The 27,999-nt window shown below is 53.2% G+C and overlaps 2 protein-coding genes across 5 annotated transcripts in view; one reads left to right on the top strand and one right to left on the bottom strand.

Annotated features, from left to right (window-relative positions):
* Positions 1 to 5,582, top strand: part of Pheta1 (PH domain containing endocytic trafficking adaptor 1) — a 64,678-nt gene extending 59,096 nt beyond the window's left edge. The window contains exon 4 of the transcript XR_007341390.1: positions 3,171 to 5,582. The gene's annotated coding sequence lies outside the window, so the exon portion shown is untranslated. The remainder of the gene's footprint in view (positions 1 to 3,170) is intronic.
* Cux2 (cut like homeobox 2) overlaps positions 1 to 27,999 on the bottom strand; it is a 195,226-nt gene that overhangs the window by 44,459 nt on the left and 122,768 nt on the right. For all 4 annotated transcript variants that reach the window (XM_048785597.1, XM_048785596.1, XM_048785598.1 and 1 more), the window contains one exon: positions 5,586 to 5,664. In XM_048785597.1, the coding sequence (XP_048641554.1) occupies positions 5,586 to 5,664 (79 nt within the window). The remainder of the gene's footprint in view (positions 1 to 5,585; positions 5,665 to 27,999) is intronic.

The following is a 27,999-nucleotide window of genomic DNA, read 5'->3' as shown; positions in this document are numbered from 1 at the left end:
TGCTCATGACTACAACAGATTTTCCTTTCCAAGTTTTTGTCCTCATCTTCAGAACTACAACAGCACAGTACCAATAAGCTACGCCCTTGTGAGCTCTCCAAAAGCCCAGCACTGGGGAGGGGCTCAGTAAATTTTAATAGCCCCATGAGAGAGTGTTAGACACAATAAACCAAAGTTCTCCAGGATCCGTAATCTCACAGGGAAATACAGTTGCTCATGCTGCGTCAAGAATGCAGGATATAAAGTGATACAAGGAGGATCAGTGACCATTTTGAAAAGTACACGGGAAAAAGATCAGGGAGAAAGAAACCCAACAAATTGCTTTTCCAGGAGATTATTTTCCCTCCTTCAATTTTCATATATCTTCTGAGAGTGACAGGGTGCCTGGACCGCTTTTGAAACTGGGGAGAAAATTTTACACCCCCAAACACTGTACAGCACTTTCCTATTCTACAAATACTGTCGTCTACACTGCTCACCCAGCGACCTTGACAGTTGACGAAACGGCAGATGCTCATAATTCTTAGACCCTGATATCAATGGGCTGCGGATTGTTCCACCCTGCTAAATGTTTTTTGCTCAGAATCCAATGTGGATGAATGAGTAGTTTCTACTCTCTCCCCTCTTCTAAAGACACGGGAACCAGAGCTCAGAGAGGTTAAGGCCTCTGGCCAAAGTCACACAGCTCAAAACACCAAGCTACAAGTCCCACCCAGGCGTGTCCTATGCTCAGCCCGAGCCTTAACCACTCTGCAGACCAGCCTTGCCCCTGAAGGAGCACCTGCCAGGAGTCACAAAATCCTAAATCAGATTTTTAAAAACCAGAGAAAACCAGAAGAAAGCACCGTGGGCCACTCACCTCTGTGCCCCTCTCCCGGTGTGCGGGGTGCGTCTGGCTGCCCTGTCGCCCACGCGTCCCCTGTTTTGTTTCCTCCTTTTTTTTTTCCTTCCCTTTTAACTAATCACTCAGTTAACAAGTCAGCTCTCTGAAGCGCGGGTCGCTACCTAGTGACTCCGTGCACACGATAAAGAAATCAAGCGTCACCAATACAGAAGTCAGAGGGGTTTAAATCAAATCTTCCTCCACAACAATGACATTAATTATGCTTTTAACACGTTTTACTGCTTTTTTTCTCACTTCACGCCACATCTGTGTGAACAATATCCAAAAGATTTACGGTTTTCTTTCGTAATTACAGACATACAGGCTGCACACTTATCAAAATACTTGCTGAGCAATCAGGCTCTATCACAGGCTCTGCCAAAGATTTGTGCTGGCAGCAGTCATTCAAAACAAAAATGTTGAATCAGGACTTGTGTGCGGCTTGGGGGAGGGGGAGCATTTCGACAAATAATTCGCCTGTCAAGACGTATAAAAACAGGAGTGTGCGCCCGGTTCCTTTTCCAGGGTGGGATTTTTATGGAGGGGGCCGGGCGCTGCGGTGGGGGGCAGCGGGTGGGGAAGCTCAGAGCGCCAAAAACGCATCTGACATTTGGTTCTTGTGTCTGAGGATAAAATTTAATGAGAACAAAAATATGTCTTCCTAATTCCCCTAAGAAACCATTAAAACATTTTGTTATTCTTAAATGTCTCGAAAATGAATTAGAGCCCCTGAAGGGGCTGTTTGTATGGTACGTCTCCATCAGTTAAGGCTGCTCATTCTGCAGCTCTGTGACAGCGGGGACGTCCCCCACCGCCCCTCCAATTCTGGGGAGGAGAGCTGGGAAATCAGAGGCACATGGAGTCAGCACTGGGCTCCAAGTGACCTCTGCATCCCCAGGCTGTGGGGAGGGGGCGAGAGAGCGCACGGCCTTCTGGAAAGCTCCTCACAGTCTTGGGGACTCAGGGCCCTTGGCTGGTTCTGTGTCTGTGCTAATAGCCGGGGTACCCAGAGAGGTGAGTGTCCCACAGTGAGCCCTGGAGAAGCAGCTTTGTTTCCTATGGGGGCGGTGGCCCTCGCCCACTGGTCCATGCCTGTCTGCTCCTCTGCTCCCAAACTCCAGCCCCCTAACACGCCCGAGTTTGCGACTGCAGCTTATCTGAGTGATCATCTGGCTACTTCTGCCACCAGAAAGCAAGCTTCTGAGGGCCACGTCCATGCCTGTGTCTGTGGGTTCCCAGCTATGCTCCCCATGTTCAGCAAATGCTGGGCATACAGCAGACACTCAGTAAATGCTTGCAATCAGCAGACACTCAGTAAATGCTTGCAATCCTCCTGTTGTTTGATGACCAGAGAACTCTAGTTGAAAAAGCACTTCTTTGCCCCAATAACTCTTCCTCCCCTCCCGCTGCCTAGTCTTCTAATTCATTCAATAATCATTAGGTGCCTTTGGTGTACTGCACTTTATATATAGGTTTAATATGGCCTAATCTGGGTATATAGGTTTAGTATGGCCTGATCCCGGGCTTGGAGTACTCCCTGTCTCCTAGACAAGCCAGACATACATGATAATAATGTGAGTAGCTGATAGTATGCACCAACTGTGTGCCATGCACCTTGAAGCTTCCTGACAACCACATGAGGCAGGTTGGCATATTTAGTCCCAGTGTGTGCAAGGGGAGTCGGAGGCTCTAGAAGGTGGATGGATCCATCTGTGGGCAGGCATGGGCGAGGGAGGTGTGTGGGGCCTGTAGCACTTGAAGCTGGCCCTGGCCCTGGCGTGGATGGACTGGCCCGCCTCAGCGCAGCTCCTGGAGTGGGTGAGGCACTGCAGCGCCCGTGGGCGAGCTCTGGGTGGGGGGCCTTCTGGCTCCTGCATCACCTTTCAATGTCACTTGTCAACAAGACTGTCGGACCCAAAGGATTAAAAGGGGTGGGGCATAAGGTGCATTTTTCCAGATCCCACCTATGGGAGTGGGAAAATCAGTACAAAGGCTGCAATTGGTGCTGCTGGCTACGTGGGTGTTGTGTCCCCACTGTGGGTAATGACACATGCCCACAGTGCTATAAGCTCAAAGTCAAGATGTTGGCAGACACAATGGGCTGCAGACACATGCCACGTCTCCTCAGGGAACACAAAGCCCATGGCACTGCGAGTGCAAATCTGGGTGGAGCCGGGGACCTGGCAACAGATGCCTGAGCAGGGGGCTCAATAGGCCCCAAAAGATGCACCTGTTGTCCTGAGCCCCAAACCCGCAATTGTGACTTCATCTGATGGTGTCTTTGCAGATGTAACTGAGGATGTCGCCATGAAACCATCTGGACCATCCAGATGGGCCCTGAGTACAACGACAAGCGTCCTTACAAGAGAAAGTGGAGAGCCGAGACAGAGAAGCAGAGAGGCCATGTGGCACCAGAGGCAAAGGCTGGAGTGATGAGGTCACAAGCCAAGGGATGTGAGGGGCCACCAGAAGCTGGGGAGGCAGGAAGGATCCCCTACAGCCTCAGAAAAAGCGGGCCCTGCCGACATGGCCCTGGCCTCCTCCTTGAGAGAAATACCTGCCACCACTATGGTTATGCCACCAGAGCAGCTGTGAGAACCCAACATGGACTTGCATGCTGCTGCAGGTTGCAGCATGGGACAGACCCTGTTAGTATTTGTTGACTGTGCCGAGCCCTGAGTCCTGCCTCTCTGTGCCGTGAGGAAGGGACCCGCATGAGCCTGTCCATATGCAGAGTTGGAAGGTGTAGCTCCTCTATCAGGACACAACTGCAACACGCTCACAGATCTCCCACCGAGCTGCCTAGAAGGCAGAGTGATGCAGTGGGTCCGAGAAGACCCGATCCTAACCAGCTCACAGGAGAGGCCAAGACTGCTGGTCTGTGGGCCACGCTTTGAGTAGCCACATGCTGGAGGACTTCCCTCTTTGTCCAGCCTGGGGGCTCCTGGAGGGCAAGGCTCTGCAGCCCCGCCAAATGGGTCTCCTGGTGCTGTGGTAATAAAGCACCACCAAGCACCGGCAGTGGGGTGTTTGAACAACAGAAATTGATTCTCCTACTTTTGGGGGCTATAAGCTCAAAGTCAAGATGTTGGCAGGGCTGTGCTCCTGGCTGCTGTGGCCTGTGGCACTCCTTGTCTTGAGGCTGCATCCTCCCATCTTTGCCTCTGTCCCTACAGGGCCTTCTTGAGCGAGGGTCCTTGTGTCCTTCCTCTACTGATAAGAACCTCAGTTGTTGGGTTTAGGACTCCCCTAAATCCAAGATGATCTTATTTTGAGGTGCTTAACCAATTACATCTGCAAAGACCTTATTTTCAAAAAACAAGCTACAATCTGAGTTCTTGGTTGACAAAAATCTTGGGGGCCCCCTGCCAACACGGCCCCGCCTCCCTCCACCACTGCCCAGTACTCCCCCTACCACTGCCCAGTACTCCCCCTATTATTCAACCCACTATAATTGCCCAAGACAGACCAACAGGGACTTTCCACCCCAAATGCAAAGACCCCACAGATGACCCCGACGTCCAACAGGACAGCTCTGTCCTCTCACAGCCTGGGCCTCACGGTCACACAGCTCAGGCAGGATCTCGTTTTCCTCCTCATGGACCCCGACCCCAAATCCCAACAGCACTGATTCCTGCAGCGGCGTGGACGCCTGAAAGGGCGGGGGCTGGGGGGGCTGGCACTGCTGAGCAAAGCAGGCGGCCCTTCTGGGCTTCTATTTCTGTATCAGTAGAAGGGAATGTGGCGGGGAAAGGGGACTTCACATCCTTGGACATTCGTCTATGTCCAGAGTGTGCAGCTGAGTGCTCCAAACTGATCCCTCTGTCACCAGACCAAGAAACAGCACCCAGCCCGCAGGGGCCCTGCCAGGGACGTCGCCTCCCCAAGGACAGCCACTATCTGGCTTTCCAACAGCACAAGTTGATTTTTTTTTCCCAATTGAGGTAACATTCACCTGACACAGAAGTCGTCATTTCAACGTGAACCCTTCAGTGGCATCTGCATGATCACCAAGTCCTGCGACCCCACCTGCCTTTAGTTCCAGAAAATTCTTATCTCCCCAGAAGGAAAGTCCATACACATGCAGTGGTGGCTCCCCATTGCCCTGCCCATCTGCCCCTGGCAACCGCCAAACTGCTTCTGTCTCTGGACGTGGCTTTCCTGGACATTCCCTGCTAATGGCATCACACAACTCGTGGCCTCCCGTGCCTGGCTCTCTCACTCAGCATCAGGCTGTAGCGTGTCAGGGGTCACTCCTCTTCACGGCTAGATAATGTTCCACTGTGTGGACAGACACCTTTTCAAAACCCATTTATCCGGTGACGGACACGGGGCTATTCTCCTTCTGGCCACCATGAGCAGTGTCAACAGAGTTCACGTTGCCTGCGTGTGTGTTTTCTCTAAATGGAACCATTCGGTCTGTGCTCTTGGGGTCTGTCTGTCCTTCAGCATCAAGATTTTGAGGTGGCCGTGACATTCTGGGGAAAGGTTGTGCCTCCCGCGCCCCCTCCTGGCAGAGAGGGTTGGCACCTTCTGTTATCTGTAGCCTCAGGGTGGGGGGTTCTAATGTGCAGACACCCAGCTCCCCAGGAAGGCCCCCCAGAGGGCCTGTCCCCAGATCCCACCACCAGGAGACACGGTGCCATGTCCTCATGACAGTTACTCTGTAATTATTCAATTATGGAGACCAAGTGTTTCTTACCTGGTGCTTCAACTAATTGCTTGTAAACACTCAGAAAAGCCGCCTCTGCCTCCTGGCTTCTCTTACTAAGGGCCACCACCTTTGGAAACAAAAGAAAGAGTTACATGTAACCATGGCATCTGGGTGTGGAAGAAATGTGGTCATTTTCTATCTGGACAAACATGGGAAGGGGTAGACAAGATGAAGGCTCCAAGTGTGGGCTCTGAAGTTAGGAAATCTGGGTTCTGGCCCAGCCAGTGTCCAGGCTGTGTGACTTTGAGCAAGTTATTGCCCCTCTCTGATCCTCAGTTTACTGGTCTGTAAAATGAGGAGCAAATAATAGAACCTAACTCCTAGGTTAGGTGAAGCTGCCTAAGAGCACCGAACATAGGTTATTCACAGTTATTACTCATATTTTTGTTATAAAAGAACAATACCAGAAGTTCAAATACAACATATGTTTTTGGGAAAAATTGGGACATACCTTGGAAATATTTCTAACTATTGAAAATTAGGGAGAAACTGTTAAAATTCTTAAAAGATAGGTGAATGGTGTCCAGCACACTGAAAGTGCTCAATCATTGCTGACCGAATGGATAACGGAGAGTGGGTAACCCCAGGAAGAGCCCCGTCCACACCATAATTTCTTGCTCTGGGATCTCTCTCCTTCAAGGAGATTTCATGAGATGTTTTGGGTAAGACAGATGTTATCCTGAAAAGTGTGGACACATGACTCTTGAATGGCCTGGTGGCCGCTGACCTAGGGTTGGCACCATCTCATGTCTTCTCCTTAAAGTGTGCTCTGAGCGCACAGGAGGTGCTCAACTTTATTTATTTATTATGGCACCAGGGATTGAACTCAGGGGCACTCAACCACTGAGCCACATCCCCAGCCCTATTTTGTATTTTATTAGAGTCAGAGTCTCACTGAATGGCTTAAGATCTCACTAAGTTGCTGAGGCTGGCTTTGAACTCGTGATCCTCCTGCCGAAGCCTCCACAGCTGCTGGGATTACATAATTTATTGAACGAGGGAATCAAGTGGGTTGCCTCCAACTCTAGGTCCTAACCATGACACCATCCTGGCTCTCCCACTGGTAGGGGACCATCCATTGAGAAAAGTGACTGACCAAGAACAGGCCCTGGAGCTAGGCAGCCCAGGTCCAAATCCCAGTTCCTCTGTTGACTCGCTGTGTGTCCTGGGGCAGAAAAGTCACTTAAGACCCTGTGCCTCTATCTCTCCATTTGTAAAATGGGGGCGACAATACAATAATCTTCCACAAAGGGGTGCTGAGAGCATCACATGACCTAACACACATGAAGTCCCGTGGAGCACTCCTGGTACCCATGAGGCCCCTTGACATTATTTTCAGTTGTGACCAAGACCTTCCTTCTCGCCAGGAAGAGTACCAGGTTCTGCCTAGTGCCACGTGCTGACTTGAGCTGTGCTCTTCTCTGGCGCCTTACAGAGGCCACCAGAGGAAGGCTCCGCCCCACAGCAGTGCACTCTGGGAAGAAGAATTTGAACTATGGTGGTTCAGTGTGGCAGCCACAGACAGGTGTGGCTACTAAACCTTTTTTTTTTTTTTTTTTAAGAGAGAGTGAGAGAAGAGAGGGAGAGAGAGAATTTTAATATTTATTTATTTTTTTTAGTTTTCGGCGGACACAACATCTTTGTTTGTATGTGGTGCTGAGGATCGAACCCGGGCCGCACACATGCCAGGCAAGCGCGCTACCGCTTGAGCCACATCCCCAGCCCCGCTACTAAACCCTTGAAACACGGTGTATCCAAATCAAGATGTATGGTGTGACGTACACACAGGATGTCGAAGTTATAGTAAAACAAATGATATAAAATGATATAAATGATATAAAAACAAATGATAGCTCAACATTTAAAAATTTTTTTTAAAAAATTTGCTGTACAGCGGGATTGGATTCAGGTGTCCTCCCCTACTGACCTATAACTTGGGACCCTTTTCTTATTTTTTGAGACAGTGTCTTGCCAAGTTGCTGAGGCTGGCCTCAAGCTTGCAATCCTCTTGCCTCAGCCTCCTGAGTTGCTGGGATTATTGGTGTGTGCCACTGCACCGGGCCCTCAACGTTGTTTTAAATACTGATTACATATTGAAGTGCTAATAGGTAATCACTTTCTCCTTTTAAAAATTACGGCTTCTAGAAAATACAAAATTGCATCTATCACATTGTATTTCTATTGGTTTGCAGATTTTACAAGGCCCATGTAGAAGTAGTTAATTAAGACAGGGAGAGAGAAATATGGCTGATGCTGAACAAGTGATTAAAAGAGACCAGTTACCAAAGTTCTCTCCCACTGCTCCTCCCTGACTTTCCAGAGTGAGACACAGCTTCGCACTCCCTAAGAGACACTTCCTGAGGGCCTGCCATGCGCCCAGCACTCTGGGCTGGACCAGCCATGGAAGATGCAGGCTCGGGCCCCTCTCCATGGCTGACATTAAGGCAAATTCCCCAGACGACTCATTAATTACAAGTGCTACATGCTTGGAAGGAGAAGTGCATGGGTGCCTGCAGAGGGTGTGGGTTGGGGGAGGCTGACCCACTTTGATGGTGGAACATAAGGAATCATCTCCCCAGAAGGGAAAGGGCAAAAAGAATGTTCTAGAATCGAAGCAAAGGGAAAAATCACAAATGCAGAGGCAGATTTTTGTTCTCACTGAGATGGGACAAGATGCAGTTCCGGCCCTGGGGTCTCACCACTGCGGGGGGAGACTCAGCTACGAGGAACCACAATGTTGGAGGAGGTGTAAACGTGTGCTGGGGTCTCCTGGCAGCTGGGGGGCAGGGATGCAGAGGCTGGGGGCACCCTTGGGGGCTAACAATGGCACTTTGTGTGTACCACGCACCAGGTGTGCTTTCTGTTCCTGATCTTCTATCTGTGTGGACACACCAACCGTGAACTGAGGCCCCCATTATCCCCAGTGTATGGATGAGGAAACCGAGGCTCAGTGACAGTAAGTTTCTTGCCCCAAGGTCACCCAGTTAACAAATGGCAAGGCCAGGATTTACACCAGCTCTGGGGGGATTTGAATTGCTGTTCTGAATTTAGACACTAGCCCCCTCGGCTCCTGGCAGAGAATGTACCCAGGCCAGGGGCGGCCGAGGCACTGGGGCCTGGACCTCACTGTCTCAAAGGTCCTCGAGGCTGCAGGAAGTTAGAGGCTGCTGGGTGGCAGACCTGGAGCCCACAGAAACTACAAGAAATGAAAGCAGCTCCTCTCTGATCCCTGGAGGATTAGCAGACCAGTGGGCATAAAGCCGAAGGCACCGCCCCCCCCCACCCCCCCCACCCCNATTACCCACAGTGGCCTCATGGTGGCGGATGGAGTTTGGGGAAGGCACAGGCGGTTCCCTCGACTTCTAAAACGAATTCTAAAGTGGAACTCTTGAGCGCTGGAGGAGTCCAGTCTCCCAGGCCCTGCCCACTGCCCCTGCTACTTTCCCTGCATGGCGTAGAATGTGGGTTTATCTCTGTGCCTGTCTCCTTATGACGCCCATGTTCCCATGAGAGCTAAGTGTCCAATACTGCAGCCACATGCTACTGATCACCTGAAATGCAAACCTTCCAAACTGAGGTGAGCTGTAAGCCTAAAACAAACACACACACACACACACACACACACACACGTGAAAGATCCCAGTGATCATTTTATATTGATCACACATTGGAATGACGATATTATGGACAGATTAGACTAAATAAAAGATACTATTAAAACTAAATTCACCTGCTTCTTACTTTAAAAATGTAGCTACTAGAAAAATTTAAATTACCTAGGTGGCTGGCTGGCTATGTACCTGGGTAATTGGGAATTGAACCTAGGGCTGCTCTCGTTGACACACATGCCCAGTTCTTTTCACCTTTCATTTTAAGACAGGGTCTCACTAAGTTGCCCAGACTGGACTTGAACTTGCACTCCTGCCCTAGCCTCCTGAGTTGCTTACAGTTAATTTCTACTGGACAACGAATACATAGGCCAAGGGTTGGAAAACTCAAATCTGGTCCTTCATCTATTTGTGTAAATAAAGTTTTATTGGAAAACAGTCATAGCCATTCATTTTTGTATTTACTACGGCTGCTTTTATGCTCCGGGCAGAGTTCTGGACTGTGACAGAGACCCCGTGACCTGCAAAGCTTAAAATATTGACTCTCTGGCCCCCTGTAGAGCCATGCTTGCTAACCTCTAATTCAGAACTGCATCTATAGCTGGATGATGTTTTCAAAAGCAGAGATCAAGAGGCAGCCGGAATGGCCCTCGGTTAGAGTCAGTTCACATTAGCACATCCCGCCGTAAGTGTGGCTCTCCAGGACTCTATTTGGCTGTCCTGCTTCACTTGATCTTGTTTGAGGATATCGACTCTGTCCATTTCTAGAAGACGGGGCCATTAAATTCTGGATTCTAGAGAGTGACCCAGATTCGGGCTAATGTTACTAAGCATCACGTGGCCTCAGTCTGTTGGTCCATCAAGTGGGTAGAATAATCCCCACCTGGATAAGAAGGTATTTGTGCAGAAAGACCCCCAGTTCTGCCAGGGAAGCTGGTGGAAAGCTTCCTAATGTGTCTGCCACTCTTCTAACCACGCAGGATGGCTTTTCCAAGGGCTGCCACTCCATGCTGCACCCACGTGCCCAGGACAGGGCTGCCTCATGGCACAGAAGAGCAGAGTGTCTGGAATGACAGAGTTGGCTTGTGACAGTCAGATCCTGAAGGGCATCTGGGGGAGGGGGAGGAGGCAGTGGCAGGGGCCAGCCTCAGAAGGTCACCATCAGGAACAGCACAGCATCTGCGTGGCACTGACCCAGCCCCTGTGCCGTGTGGGTGGCGTGTGTGTGGTCCCTGAGTAGGGACAGGGCATGCGCAGATGTGATGAAGCCGGAGAGGTACAGCCTGCCCTAGCTGCTAGGCTTTCGTCTCTCAGGAGCTTAAACAACAGCAAATTCAGGGGCCCACAGGCTGAGCTTCTGTGAGTGAGATGGTGCTGCACGTGCCGAGGTGGCAGCTCGCGGCATGGAGTCTGGAGACCACGGCCCTCTCTGCGTTCAGCGCTCTATCCCTAGAATCCCTCCTCCTCTCAGATGGGGAACTGCTGCTGCCCCATTCCACAGAGGACAAAGCAGAGGCTCAGGGAGGCTTGGTGGCCGAAATGAGGGAACCAGTTAGCTGCAAAGGTACCAGTGCCCAGATGCCCCTCGTTCCAGGCCTTGGACTTACACCCACAGTGCTTCTCCAAGTGTGTTAGTCCTGTGGCACGAACAAGGGCCTGCAGTGGAGACTGCACACCCCTGTGGGCAGGCACCAAACAGCAGTACCCTGGATGCTTTGGTCCAACCAGAAAAACTCCTCTTCAGCTCGTTTAACCCAGCGTTTGCCCAAATATGTTTGGCCCCAGCATTCTTCAGGGAATGACTGTGGAAACCAGGGTTTCACGGAGGAAACCCATTGAGAACAGCTTGCCAGCTATGACTGGGTTGGGGCTGGCAGGGAGGGGCTGGAGGTTCTGGGATGGGGTGGGGTCTGGAATAGCGGGAATTCTGGAAGACACTGAAGACTGATGAGCAACGGAAGGAGGCAGCCTGAGGGTCTCGGATCGGCACCTCTGAGCGCTGCTAGGAGGCCTGGGAATGAGCTCTGGGAGGAAAGGGATCAGCTCCGGATGTTAATGCCTCCTGAAGGCTTCTTCCCCGGGGGCTGCCAGGGGGTAAGCAGAGAGCGAGGGGCAGCCCAGTCGGAGAGAGGGCAGGGTGGCTCAGGGAAGAGGCTCGTGTAGACGCAGGAGGCCCTTGGGAGTGAGGGGCCGGGACTGTAGCTGCTGTGCGGAGAGATCAGTTCTGACCATCAAGATTCCAGAGGTGGGGTGGGGGGTGGGCAGGGGGAAATTTCAGGGAAGCTCTCAAAATAGGCTGCATTATAAGGTTCCGAGCTCCCTGCGGGGAGGCACCCAAGCACATGCCCACCTTCCATGAAGCTGCAAAGCGGGGAGCCCCGCACCCCGAGGAGGTCTGGCTAGACCTCCCGGAAGGTCCTCACTTACCAGAGAACATGTGGAGCCCCCTTCTGTGCGATAACATTCTGACTTCCCTCCCCCAGGGGATGGGTACCATGTCTCCTGCTTGGCCTGGGTCTCATCATCCTCAATGATGACGAGACAAGCACTGGTGCTGTGCCAGGCGTGGTGCCAACCACTGCGCAAGTTACGGGAGGAGGGGCTCTGCTGGCCCATCTCAGGCACAAGGACACCAGGGCAGGAAGGGTAAAGGCCACCCGGGACTACACCTGGCGGGCAGGGCCTTGTGAGGGGTCAGAGTAACCCAAAGAGTGGGGACCGGCAGGGCAGGTGGGCTGGGCTGGGAAGGACGCGTTTGCCAGCAGCAGGGTCCCAGGCGAGTGCTGACGCTCTCTGGGCCATAAATCTTTGATGTGGCTGAGCAAATGAAAATTACAATTTAATGTCAGGGCTTAAATAAGAAATAAGAGTTTGACTTTTGTTTTTCGTTGATCTGGGCTCTTGAGGCTCCTGCCAAAATGGGGCGGGAGCCTGGGGCCTCCTCTGGCCTTCTAAGACCTGGGGGTCCTGGGTGGCCCCATTCCAGAGAGGGACGGGGGGAAGTGAATTCTTGTATTTGGCCCCCTGTTCTGAATTTTTAGGTGTAAATCACTAATTCACTCTGAATTCTGGGCACAAATCATTCATTCACTTGGACCCTCAGGTAAGTCACTGATTCAGAGCCTGAGCTCTCAAACCCACACTCCTCCAGGGCTGCGAGTCCAGTGGCTTCTTCCAGACTCCTCCCACTATCTTGCCCAGCAAGAGTCCTGGTCACAGTCAGGGGCATGGTCATGACCATACCCCAGGCAGAGCCTGCTGACCGGCTGCCCACTCCCTCCCCCGGGGCCAAACACATCTGGATCCTGAGAGGTGTCTGAAGACAGTGGTGCCCCAACTCTGCCAGCATTGCTATGGGGCGTGCTTGTGCTCAGCCGGTATCACGGGCATCCTGATCTCTGAACACCGCAGCGGGCACCATCCAATGAAGAAGGGCAGACCTGTGCCATCCTTTTTTTTTTTGTTTTGGTACTGGGAACTGAACCCAGGGGGGGCTTTGCCACTGAGCTACATTCCCAGCCCCTACTTTTTCCTTTGAGACAGGATCTTGCTAAGTTGCTGAGGCTGGCCTTGAACTTGCAATACTCCTGCCTCAGCCTCCTGAGTTGCTGGAATTGCAGTTGTGCGCCACTGCGCCCGTTTCCAATGCTGCTGGCTTTTCGTGTGGACACTGTTTCAGTTCTCCAAGCAGCCTGTGAGCTTCTAGAGGGCAGAGTCTGGCACTTAAAAAACTGAGAGGGAACAACACATGAAAAACGTAAAAACAATGCAGATGTCCAATCAACACAAGAGATATCCACAGAGTTATCTCCTATCTATCTCCTGGGGATGGGGCTGTTCTAGATACTGGACATTCAGCACCAAGCAAGGCTGACCCAAGCACCTAGCCCGGTGGAATTGACGTGTCTAAAAGCATACATGGGCAATAAAACAACCCATGATGTAGAACATGGAAAAATGGCCAAGTGCAAGGGCGTGGGGGATGAAACAGGAAAGGGACAAGAGTCCAGGGCAGTGCATGCGCTGCATATAGGGACAGGAAAGGCCTCGGGAAAAGAGGATACCTGAGCTGACTCATAGAAGGGGACGGAATGAATCCATGGGGAGATGTTGGAGAAGAGTACTGCAGGCAGAGAGAACAGCATGTGCAAAGGCCCTGGGTTCAGGGGAGTGATGCTGGCAGTGTAGAGCAGGGTGGTTGTGGCTGCGGTGGGGAGAAGTGCTTGGATTCTAGATCCGTTTTGAAGACCTGCCACAGGATTTGTTCTGGGGGAGCACAGAGCAGACAGATATGGGTGCATGAGAGGAAGACGGGAGTCAAGGTCAACTTCACAGTTTGAGGCATGAATAACTAGACAATCTCCAATGGCCACTGCTATGATCTTCTCCTTCAGAGTTCAGGATGGCCTGGGCATGAAGGAGCATTTAGTCAACCCTGAATGAATGACAGACCCAGGAATGACCAGAAGGAACCCAAGAGGCACCCTGGGGTCATCCTTCCACCCTTCGAGCTTCCCTCCCTGAGCCTAGAGGACAGTGAAGGACAGTCTCTGAGCAACCCAAATGAGGCTGACACCTTGACCACTCTCTGCAGACCTACTGCAAGCTCCCAGAGGAATGAACCACAGAGGGGAGAGGACGGAGGGCGGGATCTGCCTGGAGGTCCCCAGCCCTCTTCCCAGGGAAACCCATGGCAAGGTAGGAAATACCTGCGAAGCTGAACCTGGAAATGAAGGGACCCCGGGGGTTCCTGTCTCACCAGTGCCCACAGCCTGTCCCCCGGGGCAAGCCACGCCCCCTGCTGAGCCTAATTCCCCATCTGTACAGTGGAAGTGCAGGGCTACAGACCCGGGGCCCCTCCTAACTCTGCTTTGCATTGACTCTAATCACCCAGGCAGACACGTTCCTCCCTTCCTCCCTCCCGCACACGGACCCCTCCCCACAGGGATTTTCATGAAGCTGGTAGAGACCCAGGGAGCCCACTCTAGGCTCTGCCAGGGGCGATGGGCAGGGAGAGGACCCCTGTGCACTTTTATTCTAATATTTGTAATTACTCCCAGGCTAAAAACAAGGCACAGAGCACAGTGTTTTCAAATGTCGGCACTAAGAACACTTTTATCCCACATAATGCAGGCCCCAGAATGCGTCTGTCAGGCTCCCCGAGACACCCCGCGCAGCTCCATGCAGGGCCGGCTTTCACGGCTCAGAAGCAGCGCAAAAATGAAATGTCCCGCGCGAGCGGGCTGCCAGGCCTGCTATTAGCAACGGTGTAATCATCAATTACGGCCAATCACAAACTACTGATTTTATAATTATCAAATGAAACTCTAACTTCTCACCTCCGCTCAGCGGCAACTAATATAATCTCTCAGTTTGAAAAGGAAGCTATTTTTTTTTTCCTTTCCTTTTTTCCCTCCCCGTTTGCCTCGTCTCCTTCTCTCTTCCTGGGAAAAAACATTCTCCAGGCCTCCACGTAAGACGGCATTGAAATTGCTTGTCACTCAAAACAAAGGCGAACCACTCATGTGTAATTCACCAGCCACCTGAGCAGCCCGCCTGTTTCCCTCCAAGCATCCACGCACCGAAGCACAGAGATCATTTTTCTATTGTTAAAATTGTATAAGCTGAGGCTTTTTTTTAGCAGTGAATACACAATTTCACTTCTCTTCGGAGGGCTCCCAGCATAAAAGGGACAGGAGGCTTTCTTTAGTGCCTTACAAATAAATTTTGCTTGGGGGTAATGAGGAAAAAAATCAACCTCGGGCTCATATAATGAGCTGGAAAGCTATCAATTATTCGGCCAGGCTGGACTGGAGACAGGGCGGAGGCTTCATGTTTCCTGCCAAGTCCGGGTGTGGCCAAGGATGAGGCTGTACGCGGAGACACGGTCCTGAGCTCTGGGAAGCCTCTGCAACCTGTTTTTCTTTGGGGAGCTGCCCACACCACGGATGTGGCTCTGGGCTAGCTGGTAGGTGGCCGACTGGCCACACAACCCAACAGCCAGGCGCGGGTGCCCTGGTCCTGATGGGAAATGCAGCTGAAGGTGGTCCTGTTGTGTGGACTCTCTGGTTGCCTTGTTCCAGAGGGACAAGCCACAGAGGCCCTGTGCACAGCCACCAGGCAATTTTCCCTTGGCTCAGGCCTCAAGGCCAGTCCCCCGAAGTTCAGTTTTTCTGCATAACATTGTAATCATAATACCTTCTAATTTTAATCTAGAGCTTTTTATAGGGCATAAGGACCCTTCACAGGAATTAGCACATCTGAGCTGCCAAACATCGCCAGGGCAGCCCCAGGCAGGAAGATGGCTTTTGTGTTAGAGGCCCAGAGAGGCTGAGACAGTGGCTCCAAGTCACACAGGAGAGGTGGAGGCAAGAACCCCATGGGGGTGGACTCAGAACCAGACTGTGGCTGGGGGGGTGGGTGCTGGAATCTGTGTGACCCCTCCCACCCCAAGTGGGCAAGTGCCTTCCCTTCTAGGCACACTAGAACAGCCTGGAGTTCATCCCTAGAGTCCCCTTTCCTCAGGGAGTGAGCTGTGCATTCCTGAATAGGAGGGAAGGGAGTGGGCACCTGCCAAAAGATGCTCATCAGCACAGCGCCCTTCTCTGCAGCAGCCCTGAGACGGCGGGGCCATTCTGCGGGACACTGTGACAGAGTACACAGTGTACACCACACGGTGCTTCCTCAAGAACTGCTGTTTTGGCTGATAATGACCATCAATATAGGCCCGTCAGCTGTTGCGAACACTAGAAGTTCACAGCGAGGAGGTGGGGGGCAGGGATGCAGAGGGTGTGGGCCCGATCCGCACCTTCAGCGCAACTTCTAGATCTAAAACTGCTCTAAAACAGAGGTCCAGTAATCAGAAGACGACAATGAACACATAGAAAGCATTCACTCTGTGCAGGCACTGTTCTAAGTGCCTATTGCATGAACCAGATTAATCTGAACAACAGCTGTATGAGGTCTGCGCCGCCATCATCTCCCCCATCTTACAAATAGAGAAAACAAGACTTCAGAGAGGTGAACTAACCTGTGCAAAGTCACACAGCAAATGGTAGAGTTGGGAGTCTGTGCTCTTCTCGTGAGGAATAATGAGATGGAACGTTATCATCAGCCCACTCCTGTGCTCAGCTGTGTGCCCGTGTGCACACAGCTATGTCCTACCTTGTTCGTGAGGGTCATGTGGCACATGAGACAGGGGTCATGAAAGATGGGCCTAGGGCCAGATGCACCCCAGAACCATTTTTTTTGAATCCTATAGTGTTTTAAAAATATTGGAGCTGTCAAAATTCATCAAGTCATACATTTAAGATCTGTGCATTTTGCTGTATGTAAATGATACCTCCATAAAGTTCTGTGAACATGAAAATATGTGCATATATATTGAGCCAGTATTTAAAAACCAGAAGAGTTCCAAATTGCTGGCTTCTTTTGGGAAATGAGAGGATCTGGCCACCCTGGGCCCGCTTCCACTGACAACGGCCACCTGGAGCCGGCTGGCAGCCGTCTGTCAGGACAGGCCGGGGCCTGCAGCTCTCCTGGAGGCCCCACGCCTATGCCCATTCCACGGGCACCAGCATTCTCCCTGGCTTAGGCTGACAGCCTCTCTCCCTGCTGTGTCCCCTGAGCTTTCCTTGAGGCCACCAGCACCCAGTAGAAAGTGATTCAAAATCGGATGACATTAAACAGGTGGTGGCAGAACCCCATTCCCTCCGCTTTGGTTTCCTGGCTCCAGGTGCTCCCCATGCGGAGGGCCAGGTCCGCCCCTCAGTCCAACCTGGGCTTGGAGGAAAAGGGCCACCGAGCATCCAGATGACTGCCCTGTGGGGCCCGGTGTTCTCTGTCCTGACAGGGGCAGAGGGGCAAGGGGGTTCTGGTGAGACAAGGCCTCACAGAGGGGTGGGTGAAAGGAGGGTGGGGCCTCATGCAGTTGGCACCTCTGAAGGCCTGGGGATCCAAGGAAGGGCTGGGAAGAACGTGGTTCTGGAGTTGGGGCTGGGTGACAAGATCTGAAGCCAAGTCTCTAGGTGTGACCATCCAGCAGCCTCAGAGCCTTGATTGTCACTGGGGAATGGGCTCAGTGACGTCCAAAAGCAGCTGCGGGATGAGTTCAGGTAGGCGAAGCAGTAGGCGGAGCCCAGCCAGTATCAACAGTGACCACTGTTGGGTGAAACCGTGTCTTTGCTTGACCTCTCGTGCCTCAGTTTCCCTACCTGGAGAGCAGGGACACCAAAGGCCAGATGTGCATGAAGAGGTGCCATGTCCCTACGACACAGGAGGTGAGGTCGGCCAACACAAGATAGTCCCTAGAATTTTGAGTCCAAGGATTACCACGGTGTGTCAGGGGTGGGCACCACCCAGGGGGAGGTGAGAGGTAGAACCTGCTGGAACCCAAGGGCTGGAGCCAAATGGCCAGACCGTGGTCAAGAGGGTCGGTGATGCCGAGGACCACTCCGGCCTGAGACTCGGGCCTATCCAAGTCCACAGGCCAGCTCATGGTACTTGCTTGCTGCCCCTGCCGACTTGGTGACTGTGACCCAGCCTGAGCTTCTGCTGCCCTGAGCTCTCCCAGCCCTGAGCCATGGTGGGGCCTTGTCCCTGGGAGGCTAGAAGAATCCCAGGTGGCAGGAGTCTCTCCTCTCCAAGTGAATCTGGCAAGTACTCCAAAATGCCAGCCCAGAAGAGCAAAGCTAAAAGAATGTGTGTGCCCTTTGAAGAAAGACGGCCACCCAAATGCCACACAAGTGCCACCCCATCCAGGCTTTTAAATATAGCAGCGTCCTTTCCGGAGGTCCCTGCAGAGGTGGCTGGAGATGGCCCGCGGAGCCTCGGCTGGCGCAGGCGCAGTGTGCCTTGGAGACCTTGGAGTGCAGCCCCCAGGGCAAGGGCGGGAGCCTGGGGTTCTGGACAAATCCCCAAGGGAGGGGCATTTTGCTCAGGTTTAAAGCAACATTTAGAAATTTAGGAGATTTCCCACTCACACAAAACCAAGATCTCCAGGGGAAACTGGAAGATGTGGCCACCGTGGGCTCACAGCACAAGAACTCCAGTGACAAAACCAGCAACTTGGGGAAGACGATGTCACCAGAGGGAGGGCAACAATCCAAATGCTCTCCACACAGGAAGCCTAGCAGTCCCGAAGCCACTTCTGGTGAACAGCCAACCTCCCAATTCTCCCTCTTTTCATGGCGGATTTCAAGCTACCGAGGTCACTGACATTGGATTTCCCTGTAGGAGCCTCTCCCACAAACCAGCTTCAACTCAACTTCCCAGATGAGAAAACCGAGGCACAGAGAGGTCAAAAGACTAGCTCACGATCACACATCAAGGGAAGGATCAGGAAACAGGCAGCCTGGTTCTGAAATTTGTGCTCCTGGTCTCCATCATATACAGAGACTGCTGTCCTCAGCCTGCACGGAGTGGAGGCCACTCCTTTAGGTGGCACATGGGATCCTCCTGAGGTCTCCTTGTGCATTGTGTTGGGCCTCTATGGTGATCTGGGGATGCACCCTTGCTTTAGGGATGAAGCACCCCACTTTGGGGAATGTCTTCAGATACCCAGACACAAACAGAAGGGGCCCAAGGTGCGGCAGACCCGGCTCCTTTCCTCCATCTGGACTCTGTCTTCTGCCCCTGCCCCAGAACGTCCACAGACCTGAGCTCAAAAGCCCCCACTCTGCCTCACCTCCCCTTGCTGGGAGCACTGAAGCCATCAGTTTAAAGGACAGACTTTTCACCCGCTTCTCTCCTCCTGCGTCCTGCACAATGAACCTGGAGACGAGGCTTATGGGGAAAGCTCGAGCCATTCACCGTGGATGGAAACCCCTGTGACTGAGCTCTGCTGGGGCAGCTTTCTGGGCAGCAGGGAGGGGCACCTGGGGGCAGACACCAGTTTTTGCTGCTTCTCAAAGACCCACAATGACCGTCATTGCTCCCAGCTGAGAGCCCAGGATGGCAGTGAGTGCCAGAGAGGAGAACAGTTGGAGGGAAACGTGGAAATAATCAAGGGTGAGCAGAGTTGTGTGAGTGAGTTAATTACCTCGCACAGCTACGGAGTCTCCTGGCTTCCGCTTCCATTATTAATAAGTGTTAACTAGCAGAGGACAGGGGCTGAGGCTTCCTGATGTGCTGGGGAAGGGGGCTTGGGTCTCCCCAGGTGGCCATGCCCAGCCGGTCCTCTAGCAGGCAAGTCTTTGCCCCAGCTGACCCCTGCCCTGCCTGGGAATTGATAGGGTGGCACACTGGGCACCTTCCCATGGACCACACAGTGCCAGCTATAGGGATATTTGCTAAAAGCATTGAATCTGAATCTGCCCCTGCCCCTCGATCCAACTGCCCCTACACAGCCAGCACAGGGGACTGAGGAACAAGATCAGCAGCACCCTAGGGACGCTATCAGCAAAACCTCAGTGCAAGGTGAGGCGACCTGCACTAGCCCCACAGCTGGGGTGGAGCAAGGAGCTGACCCCCTGCTCAAGAACCCTGCACTTGCCTGCTACCCCGCGAGAAGCTGGACAAAGCGCTGCAGGGCTTTCCAGAGGGTGGGACAAGCCACCAAGAGAACTGTCCAGGACCGTGGGGGCACTTCCACCACCAGGGGCAGGATCCTCCTCTCCCTCTCCCTAGGCTGGCTCTCTTCTTCCCTACATGTCCTGGTGGAAGGTGCCACCAAACCATCCCTCAAGCTTATGCGGCCAGTGTACCCTCACATCACGCACAACCACAAGAATGGATGCCATCCTCCACGGATGTATGAAACGTCAAAACCCATCCTCCTGTCAGGTATGACTAAAGATGACGCACCAAAGACAGTCCCCGAGCTTGTACCCTGATGGAGGGAAGTCAACCTGTTCCAAGTTCACCTGCACGAGGAATGCCTCTGGCTTAGCTTGAGACCAGCGTCAGTTCCGGTCCCTTCAACTGGGTCAGGGGAAGATGCCCAGCTACTGTCACCACTATGCAGACCGTGTGGGAACACACACAGCAGACAGGTGAGAAGACAATGACCAACTTGTCCCGTTTACCTGGGACCTTCCTGGTCATGGACATTTTTGAGTCCCAAGAATCCCCTTGGTCCAGGGCCAAACTGTGACAGCTGATCACCCTACTTAAGAGACATATCAACCCATCACAAGGGTGGACCTTGTCTGAGTTCTGATATGATCACAAGACTTTTTAAAAAGATGAGGAGCTCATCAGGGGCTTGAAACTCCGCCTGGACGCTTGCCATTAAGAGATCACTGTTAGACTGTTTGGGGTGATACCTAGCACCGTGGCTGTGTTTCAGAAGAGACTCCTTACTTTTATTTATTTTTCCAAGAGACAGACACTAAGGTATTCATTTGCAGGTGAGATCACACAGTGACTTGGTTTGCTACACGACAATGCAGGGGTGTCAGGAAGTGGACACATGAGGACAGGGACTGGAAACAGGGTTCCTGCAGTGCTCTCTTATTTTCTTTACATTTATGTGTTGGGATTTTTCCAGAGTAAAGAGAGGAAGGAAGGCAGGAAGAGAAGGAGGGAAGGAAGATCAGAGGAAGAGACACGTGACCTGAGTCAAATTTGGCCACTTGCAATTCCCACGTCTGATCCAGGGCAGGGGCTGGCAACCTTCTTCTGTGAAGAGCCAGAGAGTAAATATCTGCAGCCTCCCAGGCCACATGGTCTCTGTCACGGCCGCTCAACTCTGCCGTGGCCGTGTATGGCAGCAGGAGACGCTGAGTGCACGTGGCTGTGTTCCAATAAAATGTATTTACAGACAGGCGGTGGGCTATGGGATTGCCAACCCCTGCTTGAGGTTATCTCCTGGGCTCGGCTCTGCTACTACTTCCTGTGTGCCTTAAGAAAGTCACTGAATCTTTCTCAGTTTCCTCTTCTGTGAAATGGGATTAAGAACAGTGCTGACTAGGCCAGGGTTAACTGAGGTGATGAGTGACTGGAGGCTGCCCCGTGTCAAAGTGAGCAGTTCCCAACTAACGGCAGGACATACTGCTATCAACCTGTCGACCCTGCCGTAACACTTTGTTCACCGCCTTGAACCGCATCTGGCACGTAGTAGCATAAGTCCAATAAACCTACTGAAGTGATGGATGATTGTATCTGTGTCCTGCAAGCAAAAAAGCATGATCGGAAAACATGGTCTCCTCACGACTCCTAAAATACCACTCCCCACCTTGCTGTGCAGATGAGGGAACTTCAGAACAGCGACGTGGAAGTCCCACCACGAGGCACTGGCTCACGAGACAAACTTCCTAAGGTTGTGTAGCTCAAGGTTGAGTTCCCTGAAGTGCCAGCAACATTTCAGGGTTCAGGGGAGCTGACCAGTCCAAGTTCTAGTGGCCAGATGTCACTGCTCCAAATGTCCCCTAAGGGGGTTGGATGACCCATGCAGTTGGGCCAATGTGGAAAGTCTTCATCCAGCCTTGGCTGCCATCTTGTTTGGAGCCACTGGAGCTGGGCTCCTTGGTTTGGCTCCCCTTTCACAGCGAAAGTGTGTGTGTGAAGTTGTGGTGTAGGCAACCATGTGGAAGAGTATGTTATGGTTTGCTATGTGGTGTCCCCCAAAAGTTCACGACTGAGACAATACAGAAACGTTCAGAGGTGAAATGACTGGACTGAGAGAGCTTAACTGAATGTGGATGAACCCACAGATGTGGGTCACTGGGTGGTGGCTGTAGGCAGGGAGTGTGGCTGGAGGAAGTGGGTCACTGAAGGTGTGCCTCCGGGTGCGAATTTTATCCCTGGTGAGCAGAGCTCTGTTTCCTGGTTACCACGTCCTGAGCTGCTTCCCTCTGCCACGCCATTCCGCCATGATGGTGGGCTTCACCTGGGCCCAGAGCCCTACAGTTGCCAGACCACAACGGAACCTCTGACGCTGTGAGCCAAAATAAACGTTTCCCCGTTGAAATTGTTCTTGTCAGCGATTCTGGTTACAGTGAGGAAAAGCTGACTAAGTCAGGACGGAACAAGGCGACATTGGAAACCAGCTCCACTGGCAGAACCCAAAGCAACTTCCTCCTCCTCTTTTTTTTTTTTTTTTTTTTGTTGTGGTGCCGCGATCAAACCCAGGGCGTGTGCGTGCTTAGCATGTGCCCTGCCCCTGAGTGCTATCCCCAGTCCTATTGGGCTCCTCCTGAGACCGAGTCACCACACCCTGGAGGCATCTCCGCCTGAACACTAACTAGGCCTGGTAGCGCCTGCACCCCTTTGGAGCCTTCCAGACCTGAGACAGACACCTGTCTGCCGTCCGCTGGCCGAGAATCACTCAAATGTCCCTCCCGGGAGCCGGATGCCAATGCGTCCAGGAAAGGAGCCGGTGAGTCGCGCGCGAAGCCGAGAGCCCGGGATCTGCGTCCAATTTTCAAGAAGCTTCTATGCCAGGTGGACAAAATCGATGTGAGGCTGACAGGGCTGCACATCTGTGACTGTCCCTCTTCCCCTGGGAGCAGCTGGGCTGCAAGCTCCTGCCAGGCACCTTCCTGATGTCTGACTGGACGGGGCCACACTGTCCTCCAGCTAAACAGCGACAATGGGGAGGGACTGGGGGTGGACCTGGAAACCAAGGCGGCCTTCTTGGGGGGCACCTTTCTCTGGCCTAGGGATGAGCCGCCTGAGGGACCTCGCCTGCCTGTCACACCAGCCGGAGGAGCCTGGGTTCCAATCCCAGCTTCTGTCCGTGGAGCTCGTCACCTCGCCTGCCCATTTCTTCGTCTGTGGGGTGGCCCAACTCCAGCACGCCCCTCTCAGGGCTATCATGGAGGAAACAGCCCAGCAACCAGCGCCCGCCCAGCCGAGGGCGACGTGACTGGTGGTGCGGTGGTTCTCTGGGAGCTCGATGGTGGGCCTTTGTTTCCCGCACCCCCAGATTTCTCGTAAGATCGACCTCGAGCCTCCCTGCTACTCCGCCTCCCACTCACAAGCCCCCAGGATGTGCCTGGAGGGTGCTGGGGTCTCCCCAGGGCCACCAAGGGCAGGGACAGAACCCAGGGGAGAGGGGACTCTGGTGGAGGCTACAGCTGTCCCCCCGGCCTGGGCCCTCTGGCGGTGGCCGCGCCCAGCCTGCTGGCCGCCCAAAGCAACGGGCGAAGAGACGAAGAGAAAGATCGCCCTCCCCTAAGAGCCAGGTGGAGGGAAGGAGATGAAAGACTTCCACCAGGCGGTGGGTCAAAGAGAGCGGCCACTTCCGCTGATAAACTGCTTCCACGCTGTCCCCATGGCCGGGCAGGAAGTCCTCGCAGGGCTGGGACTAGGGAGGGGTCCGCCCGCGACTGCCGAGCAGCGCCATATCATTAATTTCGTTTTGTTTCCCGCTAAGGCGTCCACCCGGCTCAAGGTGAGAGGACGCGACCGGCTGCAGCTTCTCAGATTGATAGATTACACTCCTGCGCCGGGTCCGTTTCATGCTTGGTGACTCCGCAGCAAAGCAATTATCACTGTGGAATGCATAATGGCCTAATTAATAACTAATGTCAGGTTGGCCTCTGAGCCATGATTATACCTTAGCAAGCCAACTTTTTTTTTTTTCCTTTTAAACATTTGGAGAGAAAAATATTATTATAATTGACTGGTTAAACTGTCAAAGTGTCCCTACCCTGTGGACACAGGGTGTAGCAGGAAGCAGGACAGGCCCGGAATAAGGAGAGGCATCCTGCCTCCACCCAGCTGTGTGACCTTCTCATGATGAACCATCTCTGCACCTGGTGGCACTTGTGAACAGAGCCACTTGTCTGACCTGAATAGGGTTTGCCTGTGCGTGTATCGCACATATGCACGTACATGTAAGTAAAACCCAGGGTGGAGGACTTCTTGTTCACTGCTGTATCCCCAGGCTTGGCACACAGTAGATACTTAATAATGACTAAGAGCCCAGATTCTGGTGCCAGACTGCCTGGGTTCAAATCTTGTCTCTGCCGCTTAGAACCATCTGTGTGACCTTGGGCAAGTTACCTAACCTCTCTGGGCCTCATTTCTCATTTGTTAAATGTCGACAATAACACTATCTGACCTTTTAGGCTGGTCATGGGGAATGATGACTTGGTATCCACAAAGCACTGAGGATGCTGCTGGAGCACAGCAACAGCCTGAGCAGTATTTGCCAATATTATTATGTGTCAACATTCATTTAATAAATATTTATTCAGCACCTATTGTGTCAGGCGCCACGTGGGACTGGGGAATACAATGGCCTACAAAGTGCACCCTCCTGCCTTTGTGAAGGGAGGGAGGAGCATTATTTGAATAATCCGGCAAACAGTCAAATAGCCACAAACTGGGCTGAGCCCTGCCAAGGGTCCAGTAAGCGTCCTACCATTGAGGGCTGATGAAATCTGGGAGGTCGAAAAGACTTTCCATGGGAACTGACTTTTGACCAGGGCTCTGGAGGGTGGGTTAAGGTTCCTGGCAATCCTGCCTCCTGGGGCATGTCTGGCAAGGTCTGGAGACAATATTTGCTGTCACTGAGGGGTCTGCTGGCGTCTGGTAGGTAGAGACCAGCTGGCAGAGAGGCTGGTGAAGAGGCTGAGAAGCCTGCATTTAGCAGGAAGTGGAGATCAGCAGAAGGAGGAGCAGGTGCAAAGGCCCTGAGGTACAGATAGGTTGGGGAACAAACTTCCAAGAAAGGGTGTAAATCGGGAGGGCAGTGGACAGGGAGGGTGGGATGGCAGAGGGCCTTGGAGAGGCAGTCAGGAGTCTGGATTTCATTCCAGCACTGCTTCGAGTTACTGAAAGGTTTTAATCAGAGCAGCATCTGAGCGCTGTCAGCCTTGAGGGAGCTCCTGGGGGCAGCTGGCTAGAGCGCTGGGTAAATCAACCTGGATTGTTTCCCAGAGGGGCCGACTCTGCGGCTGTTTTCAAGAGAGGCAGGATGTCCATAGCCCACGATGCCCGTGCAGGGATCATGGCTCGGTGGAGGGCAGAGGCCTGTGGTTCAGGAGGCAAAGGCGAGGATATGGGCCGTGAAGTCTCTCAGCCAGGACACGTCTGCGGGGAGCCTTGAAGGATGCGTGGGGATGTGCCAGGGGCCTTAGGGGAGGAACAACATTCTGAGAGAAGGGACCAGAGTGTGCAAAAAAGGGCTCAGAAGCCTGACACCACAGCTCTGTCCAGGATTCGGGTCACGCTGACAGTTAATAACACAATGACCCTTCCTCAGCTTGGATGCCGGGAAGCTTTTGCTTTTAGGAGGCCAAGGGTTTTAGACAGATATTTTTGCAATCATTTTAGAATACGGAAGCACAGACTAATTCAGTAACTCAAAGTGGCTAGTGAGGCTGAAGACTGAGAGTTGGCACCCAGGCGCCATGCCACATCCAGACCTCAAGAGATTCTTCTGGGTCTTCATCTTGAACCAAGGCCAGTCAGGCTGTGGCTCTCGTCCAGGGGCCTCTTTGAGGCTCAAGCCAAATTGTCCACCTGGCAGGCGGATCTGCCTGTATAAACTGAGGCCCCTGGCAGCCCCAAGCTGGCGGCCTTGTGCCACCTCTCACTCATTTCTGTGAAGACATGGTCATCTTAGGGGTGTGACGATGACAGCTAATTCGTGTGGAGTTCCCAAGCGAGCCTGGTGTGTACGGAGCGCACAGGCCTCTGGCTGCTGTGGTCACTGATGTCACCATCCTGCCTGCAGGTGCAGTGCCACCCCTCTTGGTGCCCATCAAGCAGACATGGCTGGTGGTAACCAGGAGCAGCTTGTGGCTGGGCACCTACTGTGTGCCAGGCATAACCTCAGAGCCCCCAACAACAGCCTGCCATAGAGGGACGAGTGTCATCCCTATTTTCCAGACGGTGGGCCTTAGGTTCAGGGAGGGGAGGGGCCCTGAGGTCAGAGGCAGAACTGGGCGCGCCAGGCCCCCCGTGGCTCCTGGAGGGCTCCCAGGCTAGACCCCAAGGCCTCCCTAGGGCCAGCTCCCCCACCCACACCTTATGCTCTGCTGCCCCTGGAGTCTGAGGCCCCCAAACGCTTCCACGCCAGGCCCACCTCCCTGCCCCCATCACTGCCTCAGGCCAGGCCACCCTAAGTGCTCAGGTCCCAAGGTGTTGACCAGCTGAGGCCTCAGCCCCTGCCACAGGCAGCCACCAGGAACAGTGAGGGACTCATTTTAAGCTTCCTGTGTGCTGAGCACTGTCCCCATGTCACCCTCAGGATTAACCTATACCTGGGTCTCACTCCCCTGACGAGGAAAGGGAGGTGTGGGCAGGACTTGGCCAAGATCATCCAGCCCAGGGTCAAACTGGGACTGGAATCCAGGTCTGTCTGAGCTCTATGGCCTCACCCTGTCCCCCCACTCCATCCCCTGCCCATCTCCCCCTGATCTCAACCAATCTCACCTTCTCTAGGAAGCCCTCCTGGACTACCTAACAATTGACCTCTCTTCTTGGTATGCCCAGGACAGTTTGCTTCCACTGCACATCTCTTTTTCCTAGGGGACCTTGAGTGGGTTCCCAGTGGAGGCTTGGCCTCCTTACTGGATAGGTCTTGTCTCTTTCCCTGCCTGGCCTGGCACAGAAGTGGACACACAGTAGGTAATGCAACATCTGAACCCGGTTGGAACACGATCCTACTCCTGGGTTGCTGCCCCCCCCCGGACCTGGCAAACCCCTTGGGTTCATTCCTGTTTGTCCAAGCGTGCTGCCAAGTGCAAGGTGTTCCTGGTGAGATGTTTGTTCCTGGGGAGCCACAGTGCAGTGGAGAGGGTTACGGGGTTACCCGACCCTGGTTCGCCTCCCCCTCGTGGGCACACACTGCACACACCCTTGGCAATTCCAAGGCACGGCTTTGTTACAGAGTTCTGATCCAGGGGATATGGAAGAAAATGATGTGGCCACTTCGAGGACTGGCCCTTAAGAAGGTGGCCCTCGGATCCACCCTGTTTGCCTGTTTCCCTGTGTGTCAATTAAGTGAAGGGGACTCTGGGGAGGCAGGGAGGGGCAGAGCCAGAACCGGGAGACGCTGGATCTCCAAGTGACTATGTGGAGTCCCGCACGCACCCTTGTCACTAGCTTGACTGCTGTGCCCCGCTGTACTTGAGGTTGCCGGGGCAGGAACAGCCCACGCTGATGCATTCAGAGGCACCGGGTTCAGATCCCAGCCCCCCTTCTCAGCTATGGAATACTGGGGTCTCAACCTCTCTGTATGTTTCCGCTTGGTAAGAGAAACAATCTCCACAATACACCAGCCATCAGATTACCAGTGCTGGGTGGGACACCCAGGAGGTGCTCAGGAGAGGCACTCCCAGCTGTGGGGCTTGGGGCAGCCCTCTGCTGGGTTATGAGATACAGGATCCGGCCGATCCTGATCTCTACTGGTCTCCGCTATCCTTCAGTTTGGGAAACTGTATAAACATATGTTAACATGTGTTAGTATTTTGTGCTTGTGCTGAGATGACTTCATTCTAGGGCAGGAGTTTATAAACCTCAGGGAGGAAATAAGAACCTTGCCTGTTGCAGGGTGGTCTCCAGGGCCAGGAAGGGGGATGGAGAAGGTGTAAGGATGGCCTTTGAGGGTGGGGAGCCCTCATGCCGGGAGGATCCTGGCCTGAGGTGCTGCTGCATTTGGCAGAGTGGATCTGGGGACACTAGGAGCTGAGGCGCAGGGAGTGGCCCTGGGCTCTGTAAACCCCACTGGCCTCGGCGTGCCGTTTGGCCTTCCTGTGGCTACACTGTCCCTACTCTCGCTTCATTCGGGTTACTTTCTCCAGGAGGCTCTCCCTGGCCCCCTGGGACGCCCTCACAGCCCCATGGAGCTCCCTGGCTCTGCGGCCATCGGTGTCTGTGTGTCTCCTTGCTGGGGGGGG

Source organism: Marmota marmota, unplaced genomic scaffold (genome assembly GCF_001458135.2).
Source record: "Marmota marmota marmota unplaced genomic scaffold, marMar, whole genome shotgun sequence".
Lineage (NCBI taxonomy): Eukaryota > Metazoa > Chordata > Mammalia > Rodentia > Sciuridae > Marmota > Marmota marmota.
This window is presented reverse-complemented; position numbering and strand designations above follow the sequence as displayed.